At 32.9% G+C, this 14998-nt stretch overlaps 1 protein-coding gene across 1 annotated transcript; it reads right to left on the reverse strand.

The window, feature by feature from the left end:
- Positions 1-397: 397 nt before the first annotated feature.
- LOC132555848 (prolyl 4-hydroxylase subunit alpha-3-like) lies at positions 398-12455 on the reverse strand. Its single transcript, XM_060220208.1, has 13 exons — positions 12259-12455; positions 8371-8525; positions 7493-7824; positions 6637-6688; positions 6019-6170; positions 4802-4969; positions 4377-4426; positions 3582-3684; positions 3174-3221; positions 2870-2908; positions 1158-1226; positions 679-748; positions 398-471 (listed from the first exon to the last, which is right to left on the reverse strand). Exons 1-13 carry the CDS (start codon positions 12453-12455, stop codon positions 398-400), a joined length of 1509 nt encoding a protein of 502 aa, XP_060076191.1.
- Between the last annotated feature and the right edge of the window lie 2543 nt (positions 12456-14998).

Below are 14998 nucleotides of genomic sequence, written 5' to 3' on the forward strand. Positions count from 1 at the left end.
AATGGATATCAGTTATCGACAGGTATTAAGTGTTTGTAGATTTTATGGGAGGTACAATCGCTATTGTAGGTCATGAAATATAGCATTATCATTATTTCCATATTACGCGTCCTATATGAATTCCGTTTTCGTTACTTGTCCCTTCCACTTTTGCCATCTACCAGATGGATGTTCGATAAAAGTCACCCAATTTGCAATTTTAAGTTTTGTTTCCAAGCTGTAAATTGATGATTGATACAAATTCAATACCGAAAACGTTTGGATGGCTTAGGAAAAATCAAACTTTTGGGAAATATATGTCAATACAGATTTATGAACGAAAGCTGTATGAACGAAGTAAAAACATATTCATATTATGTCCATGAAGTTGTTTCCGGCGGGAATTTATATTCACCATTCATACATCAATCACTCTGTGTTTTAATCCACATACACGGTTTGGTAACGATTCAAAAACATCCATTGTACCGTCTGTGGAAAAAAGTGGAGAAATAAGCAAATAATATTTGATGAATTAATATGAAATTCGATTTATAGATTCATTTTACCTAAGCAGTATTTTTTTATACGTTTTAACAGGACTGTGAGCTTTAAAATTGTTTATATTATAATAGGCACTACTACAAAAGTCAACATCAAAAGTGAAGGAAATAAATCAGGAGTACAGAAGATACTTACACCACTGAGAACCAAACAGTACTGGACAAATAGACATGGATGCTCCAGCTTCATAAAACAAAACGTCGCCCTGAAAAATAGGTATATTACATATGTGTAGAAGAGAGAGAATCTCTGAACTACCTGTCACTTGATTTAGTTTAAATAATTCAAAATTTAGAAATCATTAATAATTTCCCATTTAGTCTGTCTATAGAACGATACTTTTGAATGATTCCTAAAAGATTAGATAATCCAAAAAACATGAGTTATCTCCCATTTAGACTGTCTATAGAGTGATATAATATAGTTGAATGATTTCTAAAAAAAATTAGGTGATTTCAAAATCATGAGTTATCTCCCATTTAGACTGTCTATAGATTGATATAATATAGTTGAAAGATTTCTGAAAAAAATAAATGATTTCAAAATCATGAGTTATCTCCCAATTAGTATGTCTATAGAATTATACATTTGAATAATTACGAAAAATGGATTACCTTGTTTAGTTTCATTCTTGTCTTGGATAAAGGGAATACTACCTCACCGCCCGCTGTGGTATCAGATAGCTGCATAAAGGTATCAATAAAACAATTATATACTGTAAACGTATATATTACCTCGAATATCTTATGACTGCGCTTATATGTGCTGTTTATGTAGTAATTATTGTGAATGCGGGGATGCATCGTTGCACTAATATGCCTTGCATGTATATGAAAAGTTAATTCACGCCTATAGAAACATCAAGAAAATACCAACATTGCAATCATAATTAAAAACCAAATTAATGTAGAGCAAAATATGAACAAAAGGAAGATTTACACGGAGACTCATAAACCAGTACAGGGAGAATAAGACCAGGAGTTTCGGAAGAGTAAGCGTCTTCTGCTTCAACGACGACACCGCCATGTAAACCTTGGTCAATCCAAGTAAAAATGGTACGTTCTCAAATGAAAACAAGGTATACAACAACGGGACCAACAGGCAAACTAACGAGCATCAAAGACGTCCAGCTTTGTATTACACAAAAATAGAATATTTTTTCAATTAAATCACTATGGCGACCATAAAACTGAGATGAGTACGTCAGAATTTGTGGATTACATATATTACTAAATATCAATGAAGTAGAATTCTCAATAAATTTAAGATACTAACGAATTATGTAAATTCATTTTCTGGATTTATTAATACATATCAAGTAGACGCCATACAGGTTGAATAATATTTGATAAGAACGTAATGTCAAATATGATAACATCTCGGCTGTTATTGGCACTGAATGAAAACATATCAACGAAATATACACTTGTCACGTCACTCATAATGATTCATATAGATCTAAATTTACATACAAGAAAGATATCAATGATTCGATGTTGAATACCAATTATTATCTTATAACGGTAAGGGAGGAATATAACCGACCACTGAGCTTGGATAACGAAATGTGACGTTAATGATTGTAATGATTGTCAATGCTAATGTCAACGATATGTGATAGATTTAATGTCAATGATAGTATGTATGATGTATTGTCAATGATAGTATGTATGATGTATTGTCAATGATAGTATGTAGGACTTAATGTCAATGATAGTTATTGGATTTAATGCCAATGACAGTTTGTAGGATTTACTATCAATGACAGTATGTAGGATTTACTATCAATCACAGTATGTAGGATTTACTATCAAGGACAGTATGTAGGATTTACTATCAATGACAGTATGTAGGATTTACTATCAATGACAGTATGTAGGATATAATGCCAATGACAGTTTGTAGGACTTAATGTCAATGATAGTATGTAGGATGTATTGTGGATGATAGTATGTTGGATGTATTGTCAATGACAGTATGTAGGATTGTTTGTTCGTAGGAAAGACTACGTTACCTTAGCATTACATTATCATATCTTACTACCTTGTACACAGAACACTGCTTCCAAACGTTTGATGAATTAATCTTACAAGACCAGTGATTAACAAAAATGGTGATAGGTGCTTAAAGGAAAATTAACAACAGGTGGATCACTATATGTATGTCAATTAAGTATGTGTTTCAGGAGACGGATTTAGAAAATACTGTACATGAATATACGTACCGACATACTCGGAATTTATGCATTATCGAAACCCCCTTTTTAACAAATTTATTTTTGTAATTGTTAACAGATGAATTTGTAATTTTAAGAGTATGAACATACCGCAGTCAACATTGTCCCTGAAAACGACGGACCAGATCGCTGAAACAGAGAAAACAGAACATAGAATTTTATTTATTTTCTAACAATCTAAGTAAAACTTATATATTCACATTATATGTCTATGTATATATTGTATATACGCATTTAAGTCAAAAGGACATAACTAAATAAAAAGACTGCAAAAGGTTATATATTTATATGACACATATTCATTCGATGCATCTGTTGCTTGTTGAAATAGAACCTTTTTCATACTTATTAAAAAACTTTCTGTTCTTAAATTCTTCCAATAACTAAAGCTTACCTTTTTGGCAGGTGTAGAGTGGACTCCATCTAATCCAATGTTAAAAACCTACATATAATGTAATAAGCAATTAGTGTGACATATATGTACATTGTATGTAGAGAAACAAAAATCAGAACTACATGGAATTCTGTAGAAAGATTCATGTATCTGAAAGTTATGAATCAAATTTGATGACGTCATTAATGTTGACTTCTTCTATTTTTGTGACATCTCTTTTGGACAACTTGGAATTTTTCAACCGATCTCAAGGTTCTAAACCTTAGACCTTTAATAAAGGCGTTAAAACATCAAAGGATGGAACAACTTTATCAATTATTCTACTCTTTCAAATCATCTTTTTACATCTTTCAAAACATCCATAATATAGCAATGCTATAAACCTATATAGATATAATGTACACAAACCTCAAACCTGGTTTTCTGTGGTGGGTATCGTGTCAGTTTGATCTGAGACAGATCTTCTTGCACTGCTATAGTGTAGGATCCAGAGGTGTCATTCACTTTAACTCTGAAGCAGATAAATTCCTCTTATTGAAAATAGACATCGATAGAATTTTTTGTCAGAAATCAATGTCTTCTCGTATACCATATCCATACACTGGATACACTTTTCAACTTCGCGATTGGTAGATTATTTATGCTTGTTTATGGATCAAATGTAGAAGATTGAAACAAAGGAAGAGACTGCGATATATGAAGACCAATTGACGAATTAGGACTTTTACAGCATTCAGTGGCATAAATAACACTAAGTATGATATAATTATCGCCGATACATTGTATCTAGTACAATACCTATACCATTCTATAGCTGTAAAAAGTGTCATCTTTCTAAGTTTTGATCAAGTTTGCGTTAAGCAATATATTATATATATATCGAAACATCATCTATCAAACACATTGTATATTACTGATTTAACCACATCCTATACTTGTGGATATAAAGCACACCATAGTGTCCTAAAGTTATTCATTCCGTTCAGAAATACATTAAATGTCTCAAGCAAGTTTACGACAGTTTAATGAAATATATTCCAATGTAAAGTAAACAGTCTGAGCTAATAACATGGCAAGCAAGATTATTGTCATTTTATGAACAAATTCCTTTGAGGACAGCAATGAATCATTCTAATAATATGCCTTTGAAATGAAGGCGCGCGTAATAATAATAATAGTAATTAATAATTGAATAAAACTTACCTGTATTTTGGATTACCGTATTTGTTAGCTGGTATAATTTTATCAAACATCTGTAACAGATAAAAGTGGTAAATTGCATTGCATGGACGTTGCTGGTAGATATATAAAACAGAAAGATTCACTAATATTACCCATACTTCATTTATCTCAGTAAGATGTTGGAATACAATGTTGTTCCTGCTATCTCTCACTTCTACTTAAAAAATCTACTTCCTTCTTTATAAATAAACAGAATTTATCTTTTTGTGACTAGTAAAATTAAGCACACTCTTTATCTGAAAATTTAATGATTAAATTTCCCGAAGACAATTTTTAGAAATCAAATAATCTCTCTTATTGATTTTAGAGTTTTGAAATATTCTCTGATTCTGTTATCCATTTTTATTGACATGATATTAATATGAATTAACCAGTGTATTGAATACCTTGTCATATCCCAGGTTAGTAATGTTTGTTGCAGTGTCTTTGTCAATCATTCCGGGGATCAGTACTATCAAAGGCCGTCGTCTCATCACGATGGCGTCAAAATACACCTTTCTTGTGAGGAACGATTCGTCCCACGTATTCAACGTAACTGTCCGTCCTTTTGCTTTCTATGTTATAGGTATAAATAAACAAATTCATATCTAAAATTGCGATTTCAATTGATGGCAGGCATACAATTAAAAATTGTACAAAAGACACACAAGTGAATAGCACCTTTTCATAATTTTGAATGAGAAACACATAAGCCAAACAATGAATTAAACTGCATCATACAGCTGTTTCGTCCTTCTATGAGTCGTCAGTGAAACTAAAGGTCTAATGTTTAAAGCCTAGGAGGCGACTAAGGAATATCCAAAGTGATCAAAAGAAAAGTAAAAGTTTGGACGGAGAGGTGCAGCAGTTCTATAATTAGATAAATGTCGGACTTTTATACATCAGGTAATTTTAAAAAAGCGTCAAGTTTAATTGTATTTTCTGAAGCAGGTAACGGCAAACCTCGGGGATTTAAAGACCACCGGCAGTGTAAACCATCTGCTATCTTAACGACTGTACAAAATTGTACAATATTCTAAGCCATACGATAATTACTAACATTTTACAATAAGAATTGTCAATAATAACTTTGTTATAACATTATCAGATATGCTATTTGGTATGAAAGTCACAACCATATTCAAAACAGTGCTATATTGTCATAACCCTTTCGTGATTTCAACCTTTAATGAAAGATATTCGATGCTTTAATCGGCGATACATTTAGCATATAGAAGATATCACTTAGTATAAAGATTTTAGTTGTTAGGAAACATGCATTTGATTACAAAATTAGTTTGATAAACCATGCCAACTGCACAATTAGCTGCATTTCAATCTAAACAGTTACATCGATTTAAAATGTTCAGAAAGTAATAACAATGAATCATTATATGTAGACAAAGAAACAACACCTGCTTTTATGATCTTGGTGCATAATTGACAGGTAAAGGATGTCTACCAAAACATAAACATGTCATGAATATATTTTGTCAGGAAAGATAAAAATCTGTTTACAAGCAACATGCAATTTATTTTTATATGCAGATTCGCTATACGTAGTAACATTCAGGATATGTGTAAGAACATTACTTTCTGGTGTCAACACGTGGAAGTTATGTACCTGATTGGTCATGGAGATGCTCCCTGAACATAGGCCCTCTCTCAGCCGTTTGAACTTTGATGCTGTGATCCGTGTTTTCTTTTTACTGCTTCCTGTGGACTTCTTCATTCGAAAATACTCTTCGCTCTGTTTCGCGGTTACGCTGTCAGGCACTAAAATATGTATTTACAATTGTTTTTATAATCTGTCTACATTTCACCAGTTTGGCAGAAAACTTTAGAGGTATATTTATTTCAGTACTTGCATCGAAAATATTGAAATCAGTACTTATTGTAGCCACACTTAATTTTCCTACAGGAATATCAATACATGTAAGTAGTTTTTTTCCAACATAGTTTGTGTTGTCATCGACAGATATGACGGGGACAACGTATTTTACTGTTTTCAGCCTCGCTTTCAAAATGTTCACGTAATAAACGCGCTATGCTTACACATTCTAATTTTTAACGTGACCACCGGAAGGATATTTCAACCCTTACATTAAAAACGAATGGAACAACAAAATATCTCTGCAACTTTAAACAGGAATTATTACATAAAAGGATGCTAGGATACTGATCGCTATATATATATAAACAATCGTTCTCACACACCGAAGAAAACCATTTGAATACATACCTAAATTTAGATATCGGCCTAAAGTTTCCAACGCTTTATCAATATTGTTATTCTGTAATCATAATAAGTATTGAAAAAAATCACTATATATAGGCTACATGTGCACAATAATCAATTGCCTCCATTTATAATTAAAGAAACATTTTAGAAATAAAAAGTACATTTCAAATAATATCTTTGTACTAGTATTTCATTATATGACATTTAATTTGGAAAATAATACACCGAAATGTTGAGATATAAATATTATTTTTAAAGATGCTTCGAAGATCCTTTTACCTATGCTAACGATATCTTTCGGTCATCGTACAAACTTATCTAAGAAAGTGACAGACATTTTAGTACGAACAACTTTGACATTTTGAATATCTTCTATACTCTGGAATTCCCGTACTCTTTTCTAAGCCAGGGTTTTTTTTTCACATTACATTTCAAGTACAATAACCGGGATAAATCGTCTTCACAGGGGGAATCTCCCATGCGAAAACGGAAACTTTGTTGTTTTATTTTTTTCCTTTACTCCGCCTGGAAGCTTTGTAACTCGCAAATAGGCTTTAAATACATAAGCATACCTTGAGTACAACTGGTGAAGAAATGTTACATAAATGTACGCAAACTTCCTTTTCAATTTAATCAGTAAAACGGTACTTTAGATACCGAAACATTTGCCAACATATGTATTCGATCCAGTTACTGCTTTGTCAAATAAAACGATCATGTGACATGATGTATCATTTTGACCATGAACGCGACCTAAACATATCAATAACTGTATCTATTTGATCGGGCTGTGTATTTCCGTGGTAAATGAATGATACATTTAACAACTATATATATTTATCTATCTATACATTACCTGTGAATACACTGTGGCTAGGCTGCTGTATAGCTTGCCTATGGAATGCCTTCCAACATCGTCCGTGCTGTTTCCAATTTCATTTATAACGAATTCGAGCCAGCTTATCGAACGTTTAAGATCGCCGATTGCATATGCGGACATTCCAAAGTCCACGGCATCTTCTAAAGTTACAGGCTCGTGTGGCTGGACACCGTTAACAGAGCCATTCATCATGTCTACGATGGAGTAGCCACGGAAAATTTGTAGGCCCAGGACTGCGTATGTTATATTGTTGAAATGGCTTTCTGATGGAATATTGTCTTCAATATCCAGTAATTTAAATTTTAAATCTGACAGGAAAAAGAAAGATAAAAAACGTGCCAATAAAATCAAAAGCATGAAAATGAATAATCATTAAAAAAAATCCTTACTGGAAATAACAAACATACTGTATCGATGGATATGCCAAGGACAAGTTAATAAGCTATAATTTATCGAAAAGTTGAGGTCATGTTGTATACACGCAAACTGATGTCAGTAAAATCAAACGACGCTATTTTCCGCACGGCAGCTGGATATGAAAATCGATACTTTCAAACAAAGTAAAATTATCTTTTTACATAGACCTGAACATGAAATCAGGCATTCGCTTTTGTATCTGTACTTGAAAGCACAGAATTATTTATTTTATTAATAAATAAATATAAAAGTTCTCATCATTACTAATTTATATGATATCTCATGGATTATGCATATTAATTTTAGATTACGAAACTTGCACATCATATCAGATGGTTTCAAGCTTTCAAAGTTTCTTATAGAGAGTATTTATTGGGCTTTGAAAATGCTGAAGTTTTTTTCGGTGATTTGTGTTCTATATGACATAAATAGAGTACCATTTACACAGAGAGAACTCTCAAGAAGGGATTCTATAGTGGTTCTCCAGGTTGTCGCTAGTCTCTTTGTGAGATGGAATATGTTGATAGGATGAGCCAAATAGTCCTCTAAATGACTTACATCCACATGTATATGCTTCGTGTGTTGAATTATTCTGGGAAAAAGCAAATGAATAAAATTAGATATATATATTTATATTGATATATACAGAAATAAAGGACATGAATGGAGATTAGCTAATTGAATATGAAATTATAATGTCTACAAGAAATAAATAGATTGAAAGGTATCAACTTTATGAAATGATCAGTCAAGAGGTGTACAATTTAACACAGTATACGAGTACATTTCATGGGGTAATGACGGCATATTTTTAGGCTTATCTGACTATTTTCAGGATTCTCTCTCATTTTGCTCAACAGCTAGTTGTAATGTTCAGTTGCATAGCAATCATAGTAATGTTACATCGTTTTCATTAGAGTGAAATTAATTATGTCATGATAACCTTTTGTATTAGAATTTTTAAAAAAATGAACAAATATCATTCGATTTCAAGATTTTCAATTTTACTAACACGTCCTTCGAAATAAGTGACCATGTGCACTCATATAATAAAATGTGATATTTTTATGCAACATATATTGTTGAACTGACTTGTAAAAATCATTTATTTGATCATTAATAATAATCATTGAAAGTGGATATGTTTTGTTTGTGATTTTCAGCATGGATATAGTACGGACTACTAGGTATGTAACCTCTATGTAGGCTACAACTGATACCCACATGGTATTTTTCTAAACAGCTAGTTGTAATGTTCAGTGGCAGAGCAATCATAGCAATTTTACATTGTTTTCATTAAAGTGAAATTAATTACGTCATGATAACCGTTTTTATCAGAAAAAAAAAGTAATTTAAAAAAAAATCATCTAATTTCAAGACGGTTTCGATTTCATTCGCACCATCTTCGAAATAAGTGATCAAGTGCACTCATATAATGAAATGTGATTTTTTTTTTTTTTGTAACAGATATTGTTTACCTGAATTGTAACACTCTATTTTTTTATAATAATCATTGAAAGTGGTTATATTTTGTCTGTGATTTTGAGCATGGATATAGTACGGACTACTAGGTGTGTAACCTCTATGTACGCTACAATAGATACCTATATAACCATGACTGCACGGGTCTCCGTGTCTTAGCCTGATAAAATCATTCATCCATGACTGATCCCATTCTACCTGAGCGCTCACATGACCACGACTCGACTAGCGATAAGGGGACATAACCCATGGTATCGCGTAGAAATTAATGTAGTTGCAAATGAACCAAATAGCTTCAATATCTCACCATATTTCATTCTTTTCGTGAAAATATTGCTACATAATTTGTTATATGAGACATGAATACCTTTCGACAAGTTGGTTTTATTAGTTGCATCGGAGTTTGAGCAAAACTGTGTACTATATATGCAAATGAGTGTTACCCACACAGCCGACTTTACGGTCCGGATATAACAAATTCACAAAAGGGTGGATGGTGGGAGTGTCCTCCTCCCAAAAAGAAGCCTTCAACTGTCACTATATTCTTAGATAAGAAAGCTAGATACAGTAGAGCCAAATAAACTGTACCTTGCAACTGTTCCGCCCTTTAGGGGTTAAAACTATTAAGTCCAAGAGCCGACTAAGGAAAATCCAAAAAGTGATCAAAAGACATTGCACGATTGTTCCTTGTGTTAAAATTCTCAGCTGCAAAGTTCTGGGATTGAATGCTCCGATCGGGTCTTTTTTGGACGGGAGATCACATGGTATTTTTCTAAACAGCTAGTTGTAATGTTCAGTGGCAGATCAATCATAGTAATGCTACATCGTTTTCATTAAAATCAAAATAATTACGTCATGATAACATTTTTTATCAGAAAAAAAAAATAATTAAAAAAAGAAATCATCTAATTTCAAGACGGTTTCGATTTCATTAGCACCATCTTCGAAATAAGTGATCATGTGCACTCATATAATAAAATGTGATATATTCATGCAACGGATATTGTTGAACTGAATTAAAACACCCTATTTTTTTTTATAATAATCATTGAAAGTGGTTATATTTTGTCTGTGATTTTTAACATGGATATAGTACGGACTACTAGGTGTGTAACCTCTATGTAGGCTACAATAGATACCTATATAACCATGACTGCACGGGTCTCATTGTCTAAGCCTGATAAAATCATTCATCCATGACTGATCCCATTCTACCTGTGCGCTCACATGTCCACGACTCGACTAGCGATAAGGGGACATAACCTATGGTATCGCGTAGAAATTAATGTATTTGAAAAGGAACCAAATAGCTTCAATATCTCACCCTATTTCATTTTTTTTCATGAAAATATTGCTACATAATTTGTTATATGAGACATGAATACCTTTCGACAGGTTGGTTTTATTAGTTGCATCGGAGTTTGAACAAAACTGTGTACTATATATGCAAATGAGCGTTACCTACACAGCCGACTTGATGGGCCGTATAAAAGAAATTCACAAAAGGGTGGATGGTGGGCGTTTCTCAACTTCCAGAAAGAAGCCTTTGGCCGACACTATATTCTTAGATAAGACAGTTGGATAGAGCAGAGCCAGATTAAACTGTACCTACCAACAGTTTCACGCTTGGGAGATAACATGGTGTTTTTTCGAAAGGAAACATTAAATTATGAACCATTTATATTGATGGTTGTTTCACTTGTGCAATGCAGTGTCAACATCGACCTAATACTTCTGACAGCGTCTTAAATTACCAAAGTCTCGGGCGTATGTACCATGCCAAATTATAGGAAAGTTTTGTGGTAAATTAAATTTAATTAATCTGATATATGGTTGTAGCCTTTTGATATATATGTAAATTATTTATGTGTAAGTTTGCTATCGGATCACTTGTAACTGCTTGTTTGTAATAATGCCGGAGAGGGCTAAACACCATTTCAATAACTTCTGCCCAATCCCTTTTTCAAATATATATATGTTTAAAGGGCGATGATTGGCTTTCTTTGTTTCATACTATTTTAAATGAATTGAATTCTAATAATTGTGCGTGCTCGGGTTTTAAATCTACAGTCAGTGACAGATTTGCAGTTACAGTATTATATGAACAGCTACTTCTCATTTTACCTATATATGTCATGGGTATCGGCACATGAAGGAAAACACTATTATTGAGGAATAACCGATTGATCATTTTGCTATCCTATCTTTGTATCTAATGTGCAAAATCCATGCATAGTTAAGTTTATTTTCTTTTACTTTTAGAGAGCTTCTCATAAATATAATTATATCCTTTAAACAGTCAATGACTACCGCAGATGAAGAGCCTGCATTAATTATAATTCTATGTTTGTTATGATCAACAACTTTTTGAAAATGTACTAGCTGATTTTATTCAGTGTGTTTAAACATTCGAACTTTATATACTTTATAATCAAAATCTATTTGGGAACGTTCTGACTGATTTTATCTAGTTGGTTTAAGCAAATGTCCCCAAACGTCTGTATTGTAGTTAATGTTGTATCAGATACAGCGAGCATAATTCTACTGCTGACGTGTATGATAAATTTAACCGCTTGTGACGCGTGACGTTACCATGAAATAAATGGGACAAAAGCGTGTTTTTTAAGCATCAAATGCATTATTTACTATTTAATGTTAGCAAATATATTACAAAATGTATTCAGGTGCCAGTTCTATAAGTGGTATTTGCAAATCACTGACGCTTATACAATTATATCTAAATCGTGACAATTCATGAAGTGATTACCTAATAGCTTGTTTTTTTTTTAAACACTATGCTATAAAATGCCTTTTTTGTTTTAGAACAGATATCTGTATCTTACCTTGAATGCTGAAAAATGTCGTGTACATCTCCCTCACTGTGACCTTTCCTTTCAATTTCAACGATAGCATTGGTTAGACCTATTAGTTCCTCCTCTATGAAGTAGTATTTTTCCATATTAACATAGGAAAATAAATCTGATCCATAAACATTTTGTATGACAACAAATATAGAAATTATATAAAGAAACAATGCCATTTTAAACAAAATAAAATGTGATGTTAACGTAGACTTGCTGTCAGGTACAACGTGGATGGGTAAGTAACATCTGTGCTGAACCATCGATTAAATCTTTACCTCATATCGGACAAGACAAGATGTCGCATCACTGTATTATATAGATCACACGACACATCTCCTCACGGCAGAGCTGTAGTTAACTGACCACGTGATTGAAGTAACCGTATTCACCGGTATTCAATCAATATTTAGCATCAGATGGTGCACTGCTGTAAATGATTTAGTAATGGGGTTCATTGCCTTTAACGACACTAAATTACAGCTTTAAATTAAGTAATGATATCAATGTCGGTTCATTGTAATGATTTTTTTCTAACATTTTCTAGGTCTTGTAAAGATTTCAAATATTTCGGCTTATTTGTCCCTTTAGAGTTCCATTCTGTTCAGTCCCGAGTTTCGCTATTTTAAACTATCTTCTAAAAGGATGTTTGTGGCCAGTGGTACAAATATCAAAAATGTCAATTTCCTATGTAATCTATTGTAAAGTTTACCCCCTCACTACGTGGCACCGTGGGACAAGAAAAACCAGAGTTTCACATTAGCAGGGGCAGGGTAGGCCTGGAATTTTACAAATTTCATAGAGCTCCACAACTTTGAAAGAAGTTCTGATATCTCAAGGGATTGCAAACAAAGTTTGGCCGTTTCGTTCGATGGTGGCTTTCCCCTCTTACCCTCTTGGTAATCAGGCTGCAACATGTCACGATTTCGTACCGCCTTGGTCCAGGATGGGTGTGACGGATTTTGCTGCAATTTTGCTCGGTAGTTTTGAAAATCACCTTATATGCACGGAATGTTCTAATTGATATAAGACATAGATATTGATTTAGATAGTAATACTGGCGTTTTCCACTATTACCCGATTCTTCAATAAGTTCGATCAAATGTACAGTTATACATGTAATCATCAGACAGTGTACTTTATTTTCGCACTTCTTGGCCATAAACGCTTAATGTCAGCTGCTACAAGTATCATTCAAACACGTCCCTTATCAAAATTAAGATAATTTGTCCTATCATATATGTATGTGTATTCATTACTTATATTTTTAAGAAGGTTCATTAATTGTATTTTGACATGAGATTTAAATGTTTTGAAGCCGAGGTGACATTGTGCTTTGAAACCGAAAATACATCTAGTGCCGATTCTTAAGGTTGATGCTGTTAGTATGTCAGTTTTCTTCATATTATGCCATTCAGGTCAGTATGTTCTTTAATGTCGACTAGACACTTATTCTGTTGATGTAAATGTTGTGGTAATTAGCTGCATGGCTGTACGTATATGTCTGTCATTTGAGATCACGTCCTCGTTGACTCACGTGACCCCAAAGTGGAGCAACGCCAACATCGTTCTTAATTGTGCAAAGCGCAGCTTCTAAATCACTTCATGTTGATATGAAGTTTTGGTTAGGTCTAAACCGTTCAAACGTCTATCCATCTCCGTTATTTTTATGTCTACTCCCTGTCAAACCACCAAAACTTTTGCTCTCCACCGCCTTTATAACCATGGGTTAGAACTTTTGTTTCTTTTTATTCAAGTTGTAAATTAAATCAGAATTTCAAGTCTAAAATAAATGAATTGCAAACATATTTATAAAAAAGGAAATTTATCGCTTGCATAAAAACTAATTATGTCCAATTAAGCCAATTTTGGAACCATAAATCTGGTTCGGCATTTATTTTACGACAATTGCAAAACAAGTCATTCCAACTTATATCTATACTCTAGAGGTTTTACAGTGGTGGAAAACCAGAGTACCCGGTGAAAACCCACGTGATCGGACATATGGCTCCCATACCTTTTCACGACCGTTCGAGGGTTTGAACTTCGGACACTTATTTAAAAGGCGAATACATTACCAATGCACCACCCGACCACTCTTTCAAAGACGGGGCTATATATATATATTATTAAAATAGTTGACTCATTGCTGCCGAAATGTATCAAAACTTCAATAACACAAGTCATTGAAATAAACACAAAAACAAAACAAAAATCTACACTATGATTTACCCCTTTTGAACCCCGTATCAAGACAATTCATAGTAATGTTTAACCGGTCAATAAGCTATAGCCTAGGGGCGCCGGCATCGCAATGATTGCATCAACCAGTATTTTTCGAAAAAAAAACTAAAATATTTCGAATATTTCATTTAATGTGTAGGTATTAATGGTTATATCTGAATTTTCTCTAATTTTGTTTATCTAATGCTAAATGACGACAAAAGCAGTTTGAATACGATGGTGTCTTAATTTAATTTCAGTAAAAGAGATAAAAAATAACATCTAATAAGTAATATTCAAAGATTTGCTAACATTTTAATTGCCTGTTACCTGAAATAACATTTCCTTGAGTAGCCTTCTAATATAACTTCTCTTGAAAGATTAATAAAATGTCCTATTTTATCAATTAACTTGCGGTTCTCGTTTAACAGTGTTTCACAGTTGCATGATTATCTTACAAAACAACCGGCTTAAATTCAAAATTAGTTTGCGTATACAT

The sequence above is a fragment of the Ylistrum balloti genome, unplaced genomic scaffold (assembly GCF_031769215.1).
Source record: "Ylistrum balloti isolate Yb309-2 unplaced genomic scaffold, AGI_CSIRO_Ybal_v1 Utg370520, whole genome shotgun sequence".
NCBI lineage: Eukaryota > Metazoa > Mollusca > Bivalvia > Pectinida > Pectinidae > Ylistrum > Ylistrum balloti.

Excerpts from the sequence above, each read along its gene's own strand:
- LOC132555848 (XM_060220208.1), bottom strand. The coding sequence starts at position 12,455 with ATGGCATTGTTTCTTTATATAATTTCTATATTTGTTGTCATACAAAAT. Across the intron at positions 1,227-2,869 it reads CAGGGACAATGTTGACTGCG|CTATCTGATACCACAGCGGG; the intron begins GTATGTTCATAC and ends ACCTTTATGCAG. Across the intron at positions 472-678 it reads ACTGTTTGGTTCTCAGTGGT|ACGGTACAATGGATGTTTTT; the intron begins GTAAGTATCTTC and ends TTTTTTCCACAG.